Here is a 12,237-nt window from a genome sequence, read left to right on the forward strand (position 1 = left end):
TTTAAATTAAAAAAAAAAGTATGAATGGTATTATAATGTTATATTAAAATAATGGGGAAAAACCCTTAAGATAATATGTAGATAGAAAAAATGCATCTTAAGTACACCGAATAACATAAGTGGACTTTGAAAGATTAATTGCCGCTTTGAATGATTACGTAATTGTGGCATCCATCGATTAATTGTGCAGCCCTAGATGTAGAAGATCTAATTAAAACTCATTCTTTCGGACTGCTGAAATTTCATGCATCACTGCTGAATTGCAAAAGTTTGAAAAAGAGGGAAGCTCTTGACTGACTTAACACATTCCACTCTCTCCTTCTGATTTTCTGGCACTGGCGTGGCTTTCCTGTGTTCACATTGACCTCCGCCCTCTGTTTCCTACAGGCCAGCTGGTTGATTTTGTGAAGAAGGTGGAACAGAGAGCACCCATGTCATGTGACACAGTGCTGAAGATCTTTTATCAGTCATGTCGTGCTGTGCAGCACATGCACAAACAGTCTCCAGCAGTCATCCACCGTGACCTGAAGGTGAGACCCACTCACCAAACCCCTCTTTATTTATTAGCTCATAAGTAATATGGCCTATTAATGCAGTAGATTATGAGTCTCTTGAAAACATAACCGCGAATATCAAAAGAAAAAAGAATTCAGAAAAAAATTGCAATACTTTAATGACAGGTAATTTCAGTTAAGCACATTTTCTTGGCCTTTTTTATTTATTTTAATATTTAATAATCATCATAATAATACATTTTTATTTATTGTGTTTTATTTTAATTTGATTCTTTGTAATTTATTATTCTCAGTGGTGATTCTCATTTTTATTACTATAATTGTTTTTATTGAATTTATATTTAAATCAAATGTTTTAATCTAAATCAGCATAATGCAGTACATTGAACACTACCATCGTGGTGTTTATATATTGTGGTAAAAGTACAGGTGCACATTAGATGACTTATTACTTTAATACATATAGCAGTGTGTCTTTTCTCACTTGATCTTTGCCGGATGATCATATGCATTGTTCAGTAACATTTCCTCTTCTCTGTAGATTGAGAATTTGTTGATCAGTCATCAGGGCACTGTAAAGCTGTGTGACTTTGGCAGCGCCACCACCGTGGCACATTACCCAGACTACAGCTGGTCTGCTCACAAGAGATCTATGGTGGAAGACGAGGTGAAGACAATACAAATTCTCTCTTCTCAGCCCATCCAGCTTTACGCTACATAAATATTAATACCAGGATAACGTCACCGTGATATCAGTGTCCTCTGATTGGTTCGTTTTGCCATAGTTTTGATTGTGATTCATGGATTGTCACATAATTGTGGAAATGATTACATTAAGTGGTCAAAAAGAAATATTTTGCGGTGATTGTATTAAAATCTCTGGCTGTTTCCCGTGGAAGCATTCACTGATTTAATTGTTTTGTTGATTCAGTTAGTTAGTTTGGTTTCTGGTCCTCTTAAATCAGTTATTTGTGGTAAATTGAAACCCACGCCATGCACAAAGCCCGCCATTTCTCCGCGCATGAATGTCTGTTTGTTTATTTAATGCATTTTTGTTAGCAGCTAATTATAATAAGGACCAGTGTTTTAGCATTTTGTGTTCTAAAGATTTTACTCTTTTATTCATCTAAAATATTAAGTTTGAAAAAAATGTATAAAAACTACACTACTGTTTACAAGTTTTGGGATAGTATGACTTTTTTTTAAATCATGATTTCCACAAAAATATTAAGAAGCACCGTTTTAAACATAGATAATAAAAAAAATGTATTTGAGCAGCAAATCAGCATATTAGAATGATTTCTGAAGGATCATGTGACACTGAAGACTGGAGTAATGATGCTGGAAATTCAGCTTTGTATCGCAGGAATAAATTACATATTAAAATATATTCAAATAGAAAACCTTTATTTAAAATTTTAATACTATTTCAAATTATTACTGTATTTTTATCAAATAAATGCAGCCTTGGTGAGCATAAGATGCTTTTTTGTTTAAAAAAAAATACACACCCCACCCTTTTGAAGACTTGAAGTATTGTGTGATCGAGCATGGAATATAGGGAACTATATTTCACAATATTACTTTTTTCAATGTATTTTTGATCAAATTAACTATCTTAGTGAGCATAAGAGACTCTTTTCCTTTTTTTTTTTTTTTTTATTATATCTGTCCCTTAATTTTAAACTGTTGAGCAAGTGTTTATTAAATGCTTTAAATTATTATAATCATTGCATGCAAGCTTTTAACATAAAGACCCACTAAATTATAAATAGTTTTCCTTCTCTTATTCTCTCTTTATCCCTCAGATCACTAGAAACACGACTCCAGCTTACAGGACACCAGAGATGATCGACCTCTATTCCAACTACCCAATAAACGAGAAACAAGACATATGGGTGAGTTAGTATAGTTATGAGCAGATCCAGATATAACCTGCAGACTTTTTCCACATCATCTGTGCCAAGTTGGAAAGAAAATGCTGCTTGATATTTGAAAGGCTTGGAAAAATTAGAAGGCTGAAAAAGAGATTAGATTTTTTTTTTGGTCCAAACCAGGTGAAGAAGGCTTTTTGGCATTACTTATAGCTCCTGGTCAGGATACAGTGTAACAGGTTTTTCCTCTTGTCCTTGTGTTTCGTAAGAGTCTTGGTTTGTTCTCTAGGCTCTGGGCTGCATTCTGTACCTGCTCTGCTTTAAGCAGCACCCATTTGAAGAGGGAGCCAAACTCCAGATAGTAAACGGCAAATACAACATTCCTCAGAATGACACCAAGTACACAGTCTTTCACCAACTCATCCGTAAGTATCCTGCAGGAACTTAACTGCATTCCCTCTTCCCAAAATCTCCCCTACATCATATCTTTATTTTGTTTGTGGTGTGTCAAAAGCCTTGTGTGCTTGTTCCAGGATCGATGTTGAAAATCAACCCAGATGAGCGACTGTCAATCAACGAGCTTGTTAGCCAACTGCAGGAGATCGCTGCAGCCAGGAACGTCAACCCAAAATCACCCATTACTGAGGTACACACCGTCTAACAAACATGGTCTCTTAAATCAAGTCTTCACTGGTCATTCGTAGGTTTCTTGTTAAATACGGGATGCAAGAGACTAGTTTATAATAGTCAATCAAAATTCACAGATTCGCATCAGGGCATCAGCATAAAAATTAACAATGCAATGCACTGATTTAAAAAAGTGCATCAGATACAAGTTGGCATTTGTATCATGAATCATCATTTCTAATATATTTGCATTGGTAAACACAGATTAATTTATGTATAGTTATTAATAGATAATGCTTTACTTTTATTATTTAGAAAGTGACCAATCATTTCTGTCTAGTATTTTATATGGAGATTGCTATATGTAAGAACTCTTTCTCAAGCATGTTCTTTCATCACTGCAGCTATGTAAATATGATGTATCATAACACTATGGAGACCGAGGCGTGTCCTGAAAATAATAAAGATTAACATGGCAGAGGTAGAGCTGCATATCTCACCAAATAATGACAAGAAATAATCATAATGGTGTGAATCATATCGCATCAGTAGCTGCTCCATATGTATATATTAAATGTATCGTATCGTTGGCTATGCATCGAGATTCTTTTCCCATCCACCTCAGTTATAGAGAAGCACATCCCATATATATATATATATATATATATATATATATATATATATATATATATATATATATATATATATATATATATATATTATAAAATATGCATTGCATGTAAATATATTAATTTAGATTATAATGTAAAATGTTTTAACTCGTTCTAAATATAATGTATTTGTTTATGTATATGTAAATTATTATTTCTTGATCTGCCATTTAATGATAACAAATTCTATATATTTTTTTTTTTGATAATTTAAAGATGATTAGATATTTGCTATGAATTTATGTAATATAATTTGTAATTTGCATAGTATTTATTAATATTCATTGAATATTATAAATAAGTGATTCTGTCAATAAATAATAGTAATAATGCACTTTATATTAAATAAATAAATACATGTATTAAATACTTTCTAATTTAAATATAAAAATAATTTGCAATCATTTAGTTTTGCATGTTATTACAAAATCTATTTTATCTAATGCAATAACATATCAGCAGTTGCCCTCTTGGCTCTTTAAATACCAGCACCTCAGTGATCTACTACCACTAGTTTCAGTTGGTATTGGTGTTAGTAATCCCTCCTTCAGAGCTTCTGTTTGATCACCCGTCTGCTTCAGTTGGTTGAATGAGGCTCTTTTGGTGCTTCATTTGAAACAAACCCCTCATTCTTTGACACTCAGACACACACACACACACAGAGATGAGGAGAGTCCCACATACTGATCACAACTCTCTGAAGGGCCATTTAGAGACACTGCCACACTCTTCCCTTTGCGTTCTGTCGTTCTTTCCTTTCCTCCCTCTCTCCATGACCTCCTGGAGACAAAGCAGCATCTCATCCCTCTTTTTCTCTCTGACCTAATGGCCACTGATCTCACTACATAAGACAGAAACAGAGGAAACACTGGGAAGACCAGGGCTGTCCCAGCCTGTTTGCTCAAAGAACGACAAACAAATCATCCGTTCCTGGATTAATAATTCTTGGATTAATGCATGAGAATGATTTAGTTAAGAGCATCCAAACAGCAGTGTTTGAGTGCGATAGTCAGTGTTATGCTCCTGTGTGCACACATGGTGGAGAGGGCGGTTTAGATGCATCTGATCGGGATTAAGAAGGGATTGCCATCGACAGCCAGAAGCTGCAGATGATGCTCTGCTTTTCAAACTAGTGTTCAGACACGTGTGTACTGGAGTCTGGTCTCCTGCTTTGCTCCTGATGTGTGTGTGCAGCGGACTAACGTCCTGATGAGTCTGTTAAGTTCATACTACTGTCTGAAGTCTGTGTATGACGGCTATGAATCCCTACAGCTCCTGGAGCAGAACGGAGGGTACGGGAACAGCACACAGCTTCCCTCGCAGATCAACAACATAAACAATGCTGGTGAGTTCTGCATTCATATTCGTTTTTTGGCAAGCCATATTCATCGTAGTACTTGTATAGCTTCCTTTTTATTCAAATATGTCACCCTTCCTTTGTAATTGTTATGACCTGTAATCGGGACTGATGTCACGCTTTTACAAACGTACTGTAAAGGTTTACAGGCTAGTGGAGAAGACCGTGTTGTTGGATTTTATCGTGTCGTGTTGATGCACTGACATCCTATGTTTACATGCATTACATTTGGAAGTTTCTCTTTATACAAGTTATAGCTTTTGAATTGTTTTGGGTTGTTGAATTTTGTTAGTTATTTAGTTTTTTTTTTTTTTTTTGGTATGTTATTTTTTTATTCATGTTAGTTTGTTGATTGTTTGCAACATTAATTCAGTAACAACTTATCATTAATCACTTACCTTGTTTGTCGAGGCAAGTGATTAATGACAATTTTTTTTCATTTTGGGGTGGATTATCCCTTTAATTATTGGTTTGCTTATTTTAATCATTTAGTTATTTTTGGTTCTTAATTATTTTTTTTGTAATTTTGTTTGAGTGTGTGTGTGTGTTAAGGTGTTTTAGTTAGAATACATATAGTGTACTGTGCTGTGAAATATTTCATCGGCTGTGAATCTTCCTCTTTGTGAGTGCTTTTGTAAAGTAAAATGGTACCATGCAGCATTTAATAATATACACAAGTAATATCCGGCACAGCTGTATTTTGTACACTTTGTTAAAATGCTGAAAAGCTCTTAATACCACATATTACTGTATTCAGGAACTGGCTGAGTTGTGTAAAACAATGATTTGTGGCTTTAAGCCCACCAGCTCTTGTGGAAATGAGAAGTGCTTTGTTTGTGAGTGATTCATATCAAAGAGTATTTTAGACTTAATTAGAGAGAGACCGCCCGGATACAGCATCGTCATTCATGTCATTATACTTTCGTTAAAACTGCATACACAGTTTGAATGATCTCTTTAAGATGAGCTCTTTCTTACCTGACAGACGTTCACACACAGATGATTTAAAGTGCTTATACATAAAGACACTCACTCATGCAAGGAATCTGAACAGTAGTGGATGGATGCTTCAGCAGGAACCGACTTTGAAAATGTAGCCATGATATTTCAGCCTGAATGATGTTACATGAGTGTAACCTTCCAACTACCGTCACGCTGTCATAATACTGTACACAAACAGATCGTGCTCTGTACACACCCCTGCCCGCATATTTACCCCGAGGGACAATTTCTCTCTCCGTTCTGTAAGAGGATTGGTCCTCTGGTCACCATCTGCTGAGTTTACTGAACACAGTCAAAAAATTATTATATTGTCCTCATTTGTAAGTCGCTTTGCACTTAATGTAAATAATACCACGTATCTTGTTTCTTTCATCTAATTACATGGATCATATTTTACACTTTTGTAGCATTTCCTTTTTCACTTTAAATCCATTTGCTTCAAGATTTATGTATTAATCTCTTTTATCTTTGCACACTATTTTAGTTCACTCAGTTTTGGTTGTTTTTGTTATTTTTGTTCAAGTAACTCTTTTATTATTTATTATTATTTGTAACTAAATGAACAATATTTGTATTTTGCAATGAGTGATTTTTAATGCTAGTTAAAATGCAGTAAAAATGCATTAACTTATGTTAATCAATGCAACTTTTAAATACCGGTAATGTTTTTTCTTAAAAAAAAATGTTAATGATGTAAATATTGAAATAAACTAAGATCAATAAATTCTATTGGTTTATGTTAACTTATATTAACAAATGAACCTTATTGTAAAGTTTTACCAGTTATTCCTGTTACTTATTGGTTGGTTTATTAGTTTGTTTTATATATTATTATTTGTTTGATAGTTGTTGCTTTTTAAGTTTACTTATTCATTAACATTTTATAATAATCATTTGTTAACATTAACAAGACCTAGCAATGAGCATGATTATTATCATTTTTTTTTAAGTTTTTTTAAGTAATTTTTCGTTGGTTAATGGATGTTAGTTATTTGGTTTTCCATCGCAATACGAAGGTGTAGGAATACTGAATAAGCATTTGATATTAAGGATATGCACTGTCATATTGGTCAATAAAAGCGCTTGTTCATGTTATCTAAGTAATGAATAATAAAAGTAAAACAAACTATACTAATCTATATCGGCAGAGGACATTATAAATAAATGGTTATTATATTGACCCAGACATTTTGTAGATCTTAGACCCAAATGCTAAGATGATGGTCATGTCACATATATAGAAATTTGGTCATCTTTGCATCTTATTTTGTCCAAGAGCAACCAGATCATCAGACACCCATATAAAGCCACCAACCTCAGTTTGTATGTTTTATGAGACGTTTAGGAGCATGAAAATCCAATATTAAATACTTGTTGATTACAGAGTGGTGTTTTCAAAACTCTTAAATATCTGTCAAAGTTTTAATGGCGTGAAACTTAGGTATTTTAGAGTGAAGTAACCCCTAGATCTGATCAGTTGGGTTGTAAAGAACAGTTCTTTGTTCTTGACAAGTGTTATGAGATGATTGTGAGTCATCGTTGCATAGAGACATTTCTTGTGTGCATATGTCAAAAAATATTCATCGAAACTCTTGTCCTGTAAAAGCACTCTTTACAAGCGTGGTTTGAATCTCCAGGTGTGAATGAAGCAGACCCGGCCATGGGTGGAGGCTTCCTGGATATTCTGAAAGGAGGAACCGAACGATTCCTGACTAACATCAAAGACACTTCCTCCAAAGTCATCCAGTCGGTGGCCAGGTGAGCGATGCATTCAGACTGCAGTGAAACACCCCTGAGACTGTCCCGTATCAGCTAGTGCACACGCCTTGCTCGAGTCTGTTTTGGCTTGCCTTGGTTTCGTTATGATGCTTCTCTTTCCGCTGAGCCATTGACAGTTTCAGCCGATTGGTTGAAGAGGTCGTAGTGGTGGATAGAGTACTAGTAATCTGCAGGCGGTTAATCTGATATCACTTAATCTAGCTCACAAACAATGCCATCCACTGCTGTCTTTGAGCACGTTTAGCAAAATCTCTTTTCCTAGTATAAAAAGATTCAGAGGCTCTTTTTCATGAGCTGTAGCATTCTAAGGCCTCGAAGACATACTGTGCTAACATGAAGGATTTTTCAAAAGGTTTTCAGAATAATAATTCTGCAAATTTCTGCAGTAGCATCACATGTATTCTTTACATAGAGAATACATTGTGGTGAAAACATCCATTCAAGATTATTGATTTATGAATAGGTTGTTTAATTTCGAAGTTATAATATATAATAATGTATAATATAATAATTTAAAGGGGAGTATTTTTCCTAAACTTTGCACTATGTATTTGTATGTCTCAAATCAGTAGTATTATAGTAGTTTTAAATCTTTTGAATTAGCTTTTGTTTTATATTTTCAACTTTCATTTTAATTTAACTTTTACTAATTTTATATCTTTAAAAACAATCCTATTTAGCTTTAATTTTAGTTAAAATTTTAAGAAATTGTATGTCTTATTTTTATTTTTTATATTATTTTTGTTAGTTTATTTTTCTTTTGTCATTATAACTTTTTTTCAATCTTCCTATTTAGCTTTAATTGTTTTTTTATATTAATATTTTATGATTAATAATATTAGTTTGAGTTTTAGTTGTTTAATGTTTTTTGTCATGTTTTTTTTGTATGTATCTATATATTTATTTTCCCATTTAATAAACACAAAAAATTAAAGCAAAAAATAAATTATTACCTCATTACAGTACATGTAATGATATACTCTTTAACTAATAATTATTTTCATATGAAACGTTTATTTTTAATGAATTAGCCTGGGGCCCTACTTTTTTTGTATGTTTTTATGTAGAATTACTTATGCTTATGCATCATACTCAAAACAAAGGACATTTATAAAAGTAAATGGGGTCAATTCTGAGTTCATGTTGATTCGATCCTGATTATCTTCATAAGATAGTAAATTTGATCTGTCTAATTGCAGTGACTGGACGTTAATCTCGATTTAAACTCAATCAGGGTTTTGTTTATGACACGCTCTGATCTACCAGATCATAAATTCCCCTCCATAATCTGCTTGCATGCATTAATCAGGTTTAATAATTATCCCCTCAACGTCTCCACAAGTCTGTCATGTTTATTTTTCTCCTCTGTTGGCCCATTTTTGCTGTTCATTTTGTTGTTTTGTTGATTTTGTTCCTGAATCACGTCTCTCGGTCCCGCAAACCCCTGGCAGCTCCAGGTAACTATGGGACAGCGCCTGTGTGTATATGTGTTTGCGTTACGTGTGTGAAGTGTGTGTGTAGAGATGGTGTGTGCACTTCACTCCACCTTCATCTCATGGCTTTGTTCGCTGTTTGTTCATAACCTCAGTCTGAGTCTGCTCCCATCAGCACAGCATTACCCTGATCAGTAGAGTTTCTTAAAAAAAAGTCTAAACAGCTGCCTACTAAATCCATATGTGTGAGTGCTGCTCCTCAAATGACTTTAAAGGAATAGTACACGTTATTCAGTGAGATATCACACTGTATCCTAAGCCTTCTATATAAATAAACAGTGACTAACGTTGCATTATATTTGATCCAAAAAGGGTATTATTTGAATCTTTTAAATATATTTATTTAAAAAAAAACTTTGACTGACCCAAACTTTTGAAGAATAGTGTATAAAACAGAAGGAATGCAATTGAGTTCACTATTCCTTTAAGTCTTTAGATCTTTTTAGACTTTTTAGACCCAGATTTTGAACGGAGTTTATGATACGTTTGTGATACAAGCCGTTACTCTTTTTCTTGTCGACAGGTTTTCCGTTGAGATTTAGCTTGTAATGTAGATGTTCTTTTAGTTCTTGCATTCATACATCTAACCGTGTCCTGTCCTGTCTCAGTTATGCTAAGGGAGACCTGGACCTGTCCTACATCACCTCCAGACTAGCAGGTACAGTCACCTGTGTATTCCAGCTTTCACATTCATTTTGAATGCCTTAACACTAACGTAATGGTGTTAAAGTTATTAACCCGTCGATTTGTGTTTTTGCAGTCATGTCTTTCCCAGCTGAAGGTGTTGAATCTGCAATTAAGAATAACATTGAGGACGTGCGTCTGTTCCTGGATTCTCGACACGCGGGTCATTATGCAGTATACAACCTCTCCACACGCTCCTACAGACCGGCCAGGTTTCACAACCGGGTGAGAGCGGACCGCAAAGCGTTCGATCGACTCATTACAGGGATCCAAATTGATGTCTTATCCTAATATCATAAATCCTGAGTTGTTATTGTTAACTAAAACCTATTTAATTGAAACAATCCGAAATAAAATATAGATATTAGATGAAAAACATAACATAAATGTAAAAGAAAATCGGTTTAGTTGAAACTCTGTTTAGTCTGAAAACTGAAATAAAATTAAAATCAAATTAATGCCCAATAGAAATATAAAAAACTAATACAATATAAAAGCATATAACAACTGAAAATATGAATATAAAATGTACAAATAAAAACCGATTTAAAATAATAATAAATACTATGATATTATATAAATAATACTAAAATAACAGAGTATACTTAAGTTGATATGGATTGAAACGAGGCTAGATAGAAGTACAGTGATGCAGAAAACACCTACAGAATCAACAAAATCTAGTCATAAAAACACAGAATGTCATGTTATTAAATCATAATAAAATCGGGATTTGGTAAACCTCTGTTGTAAAGCACTTTATGGCTAAAAAAAAAGAGGAATTGTTACATTTTCATAAGGTTACATTTTAAAAGATTGATTAAATTGTTAACGTTTTATGTCTTGATTTGAAATGAAACAATAAAAAAAAACAAAAAACATTAATTTGGCCCAATTTTATTATTATTACATTATTAAACTGTTATAGTTTTATTCATTAGTTCATTAGACATGCTTTTTAATTTGATTACATTTATTACAACCATTGAGACCGATATAATAAAAGAGGATCCAGAAAAATTCAAACATAATTTAGGAAAAAATAAGACCAATTTGATAAAGCCCTACATCCTGTACTTGATAAACTCATAGTTGTGTTGTGTGTGCAGGTATCAGAGTGCGGTTGGCAACCTAGAAGAGCTCCGACTCTGAAGAACCTGTACAGTATATGTAAAAACATGCACCAGTGGCTCAAACAGGACCAGAGGAACATCTGCATCGTACACTGTCTGGTGAGCACACACACACACACACACACAAGGCCCTTTTCCAACAGTGTTACTATTAGTGCTGTCAGTCGAACTAATTATTTGTGATTTAATATTTTAATGCCGTTAAAGTAAAAACCATTAATCAGATGCGTTAACATGCCTACAGATAAACATATTACACTGTGGCCTTTGTTGACAAGTCATAATGTGTGTCCTGGGATCTTCATATTGTGTCTGTGTGTGTTTGCAGGATGGACGGGCAGCGTCGGCTGTGGTAGTTTGTGCGTTCCTCGCTTTCTGTCGTCTGTTCTCTACGGCCGAGGCTGCAGTTTACATGTTCAGCATGAAACGATGCCCACCAGGCATCTCGCCCTCACACAAACGGTAACTTCCTGTCTTTTTCTCACTCTGTTCCTTTGAGTTAAGACGTACTGCACAGCAGAATGTCAGGGCAGGTTGTTTTAGAGAAATTACAGAAATGAATGCTCTGTGGATTAATTCACAGGAATTAGGTGCTTGAACATGATCAGTGAGCCGCAGGTGTGACGGTTCTTCAGTGATGAGGTCACTTCCTGCCACAGCTGTTCTTTGGCTTGCTTCTGCCGAACTTCGCAAGCTCATGGGACTTTTGATTCTAACCAAATGTGACAAATATGCGTGGTTACAGGAGCTGATAACAGTGACTTTGTCAGCTAAATGTAAAGGAAGTGACGTAACCTTGAACAGAACGTTCAGTTCTGCTGCTCACCAGAACGCAAGAGTCTTGAACTGCATTTAAAGGAATTACTTTATTATTCTTATATACTATTATAGTATTTATTCATATTTTTAATTTGCTTTTACTATTATATTTTCCATTTAAATTTTTGTAATTTTATAACGTGTTTTTGTCATTTTATGAAAAAACTATTTTATAATTAGGCTCTCCGTTTTAACATCATTCAAGGTAAAGAAGAGGGTGACATCTAGCGGAGAAGACAAGTAAAAAACTGAAATAGATATGAAAAACATGGATGCACAGCTT

The 12,237-nt window shown here is 34.1% G+C and overlaps 1 protein-coding gene across 5 annotated transcripts in view; it reads left to right on the plus strand.

Annotated features, from left to right (window-relative positions):
• Positions 1–12,237, plus strand: part of LOC113072678 (cyclin-G-associated kinase-like) — a 32,928-nt gene that overhangs the window by 5,994 nt on the left and 14,697 nt on the right. For 3 of the 5 annotated variants that reach the window (XM_026245655.1, XM_026245659.1, XM_026245667.1), the window contains exons 5-16: positions 388–530; positions 1,057–1,182; positions 2,324–2,413; positions 2,679–2,814; positions 2,923–3,035; positions 4,960–5,032; positions 7,684–7,804; positions 9,277–9,282; positions 9,927–9,976; positions 10,079–10,227; positions 11,112–11,234; positions 11,464–11,597. In XM_026245655.1, the coding sequence (XP_026101440.1) occupies positions 388–530; positions 1,057–1,182; positions 2,324–2,413; positions 2,679–2,814; positions 2,923–3,035; positions 4,960–5,032; positions 7,684–7,804; positions 9,277–9,282; positions 9,927–9,976; positions 10,079–10,227; positions 11,112–11,234; positions 11,464–11,597 (1,264 nt within the window). The remainder of the gene's footprint in view (positions 1–387; positions 531–1,056; positions 1,183–2,323; positions 2,414–2,678; positions 2,815–2,922; positions 3,036–4,959; positions 5,033–7,683; positions 7,805–9,276; positions 9,283–9,926; positions 9,977–10,078; positions 10,228–11,111; positions 11,235–11,463; positions 11,598–12,237) is intronic. The other 2 variants (XM_026245657.1, XM_026245674.1) reach the window with 1 other exon arrangement.

This window comes from Carassius auratus, chromosome 5 (assembly GCF_003368295.1).
Source record: "Carassius auratus strain Wakin chromosome 5, ASM336829v1, whole genome shotgun sequence".
Lineage (NCBI taxonomy): Eukaryota > Metazoa > Chordata > Actinopteri > Cypriniformes > Cyprinidae > Carassius > Carassius auratus.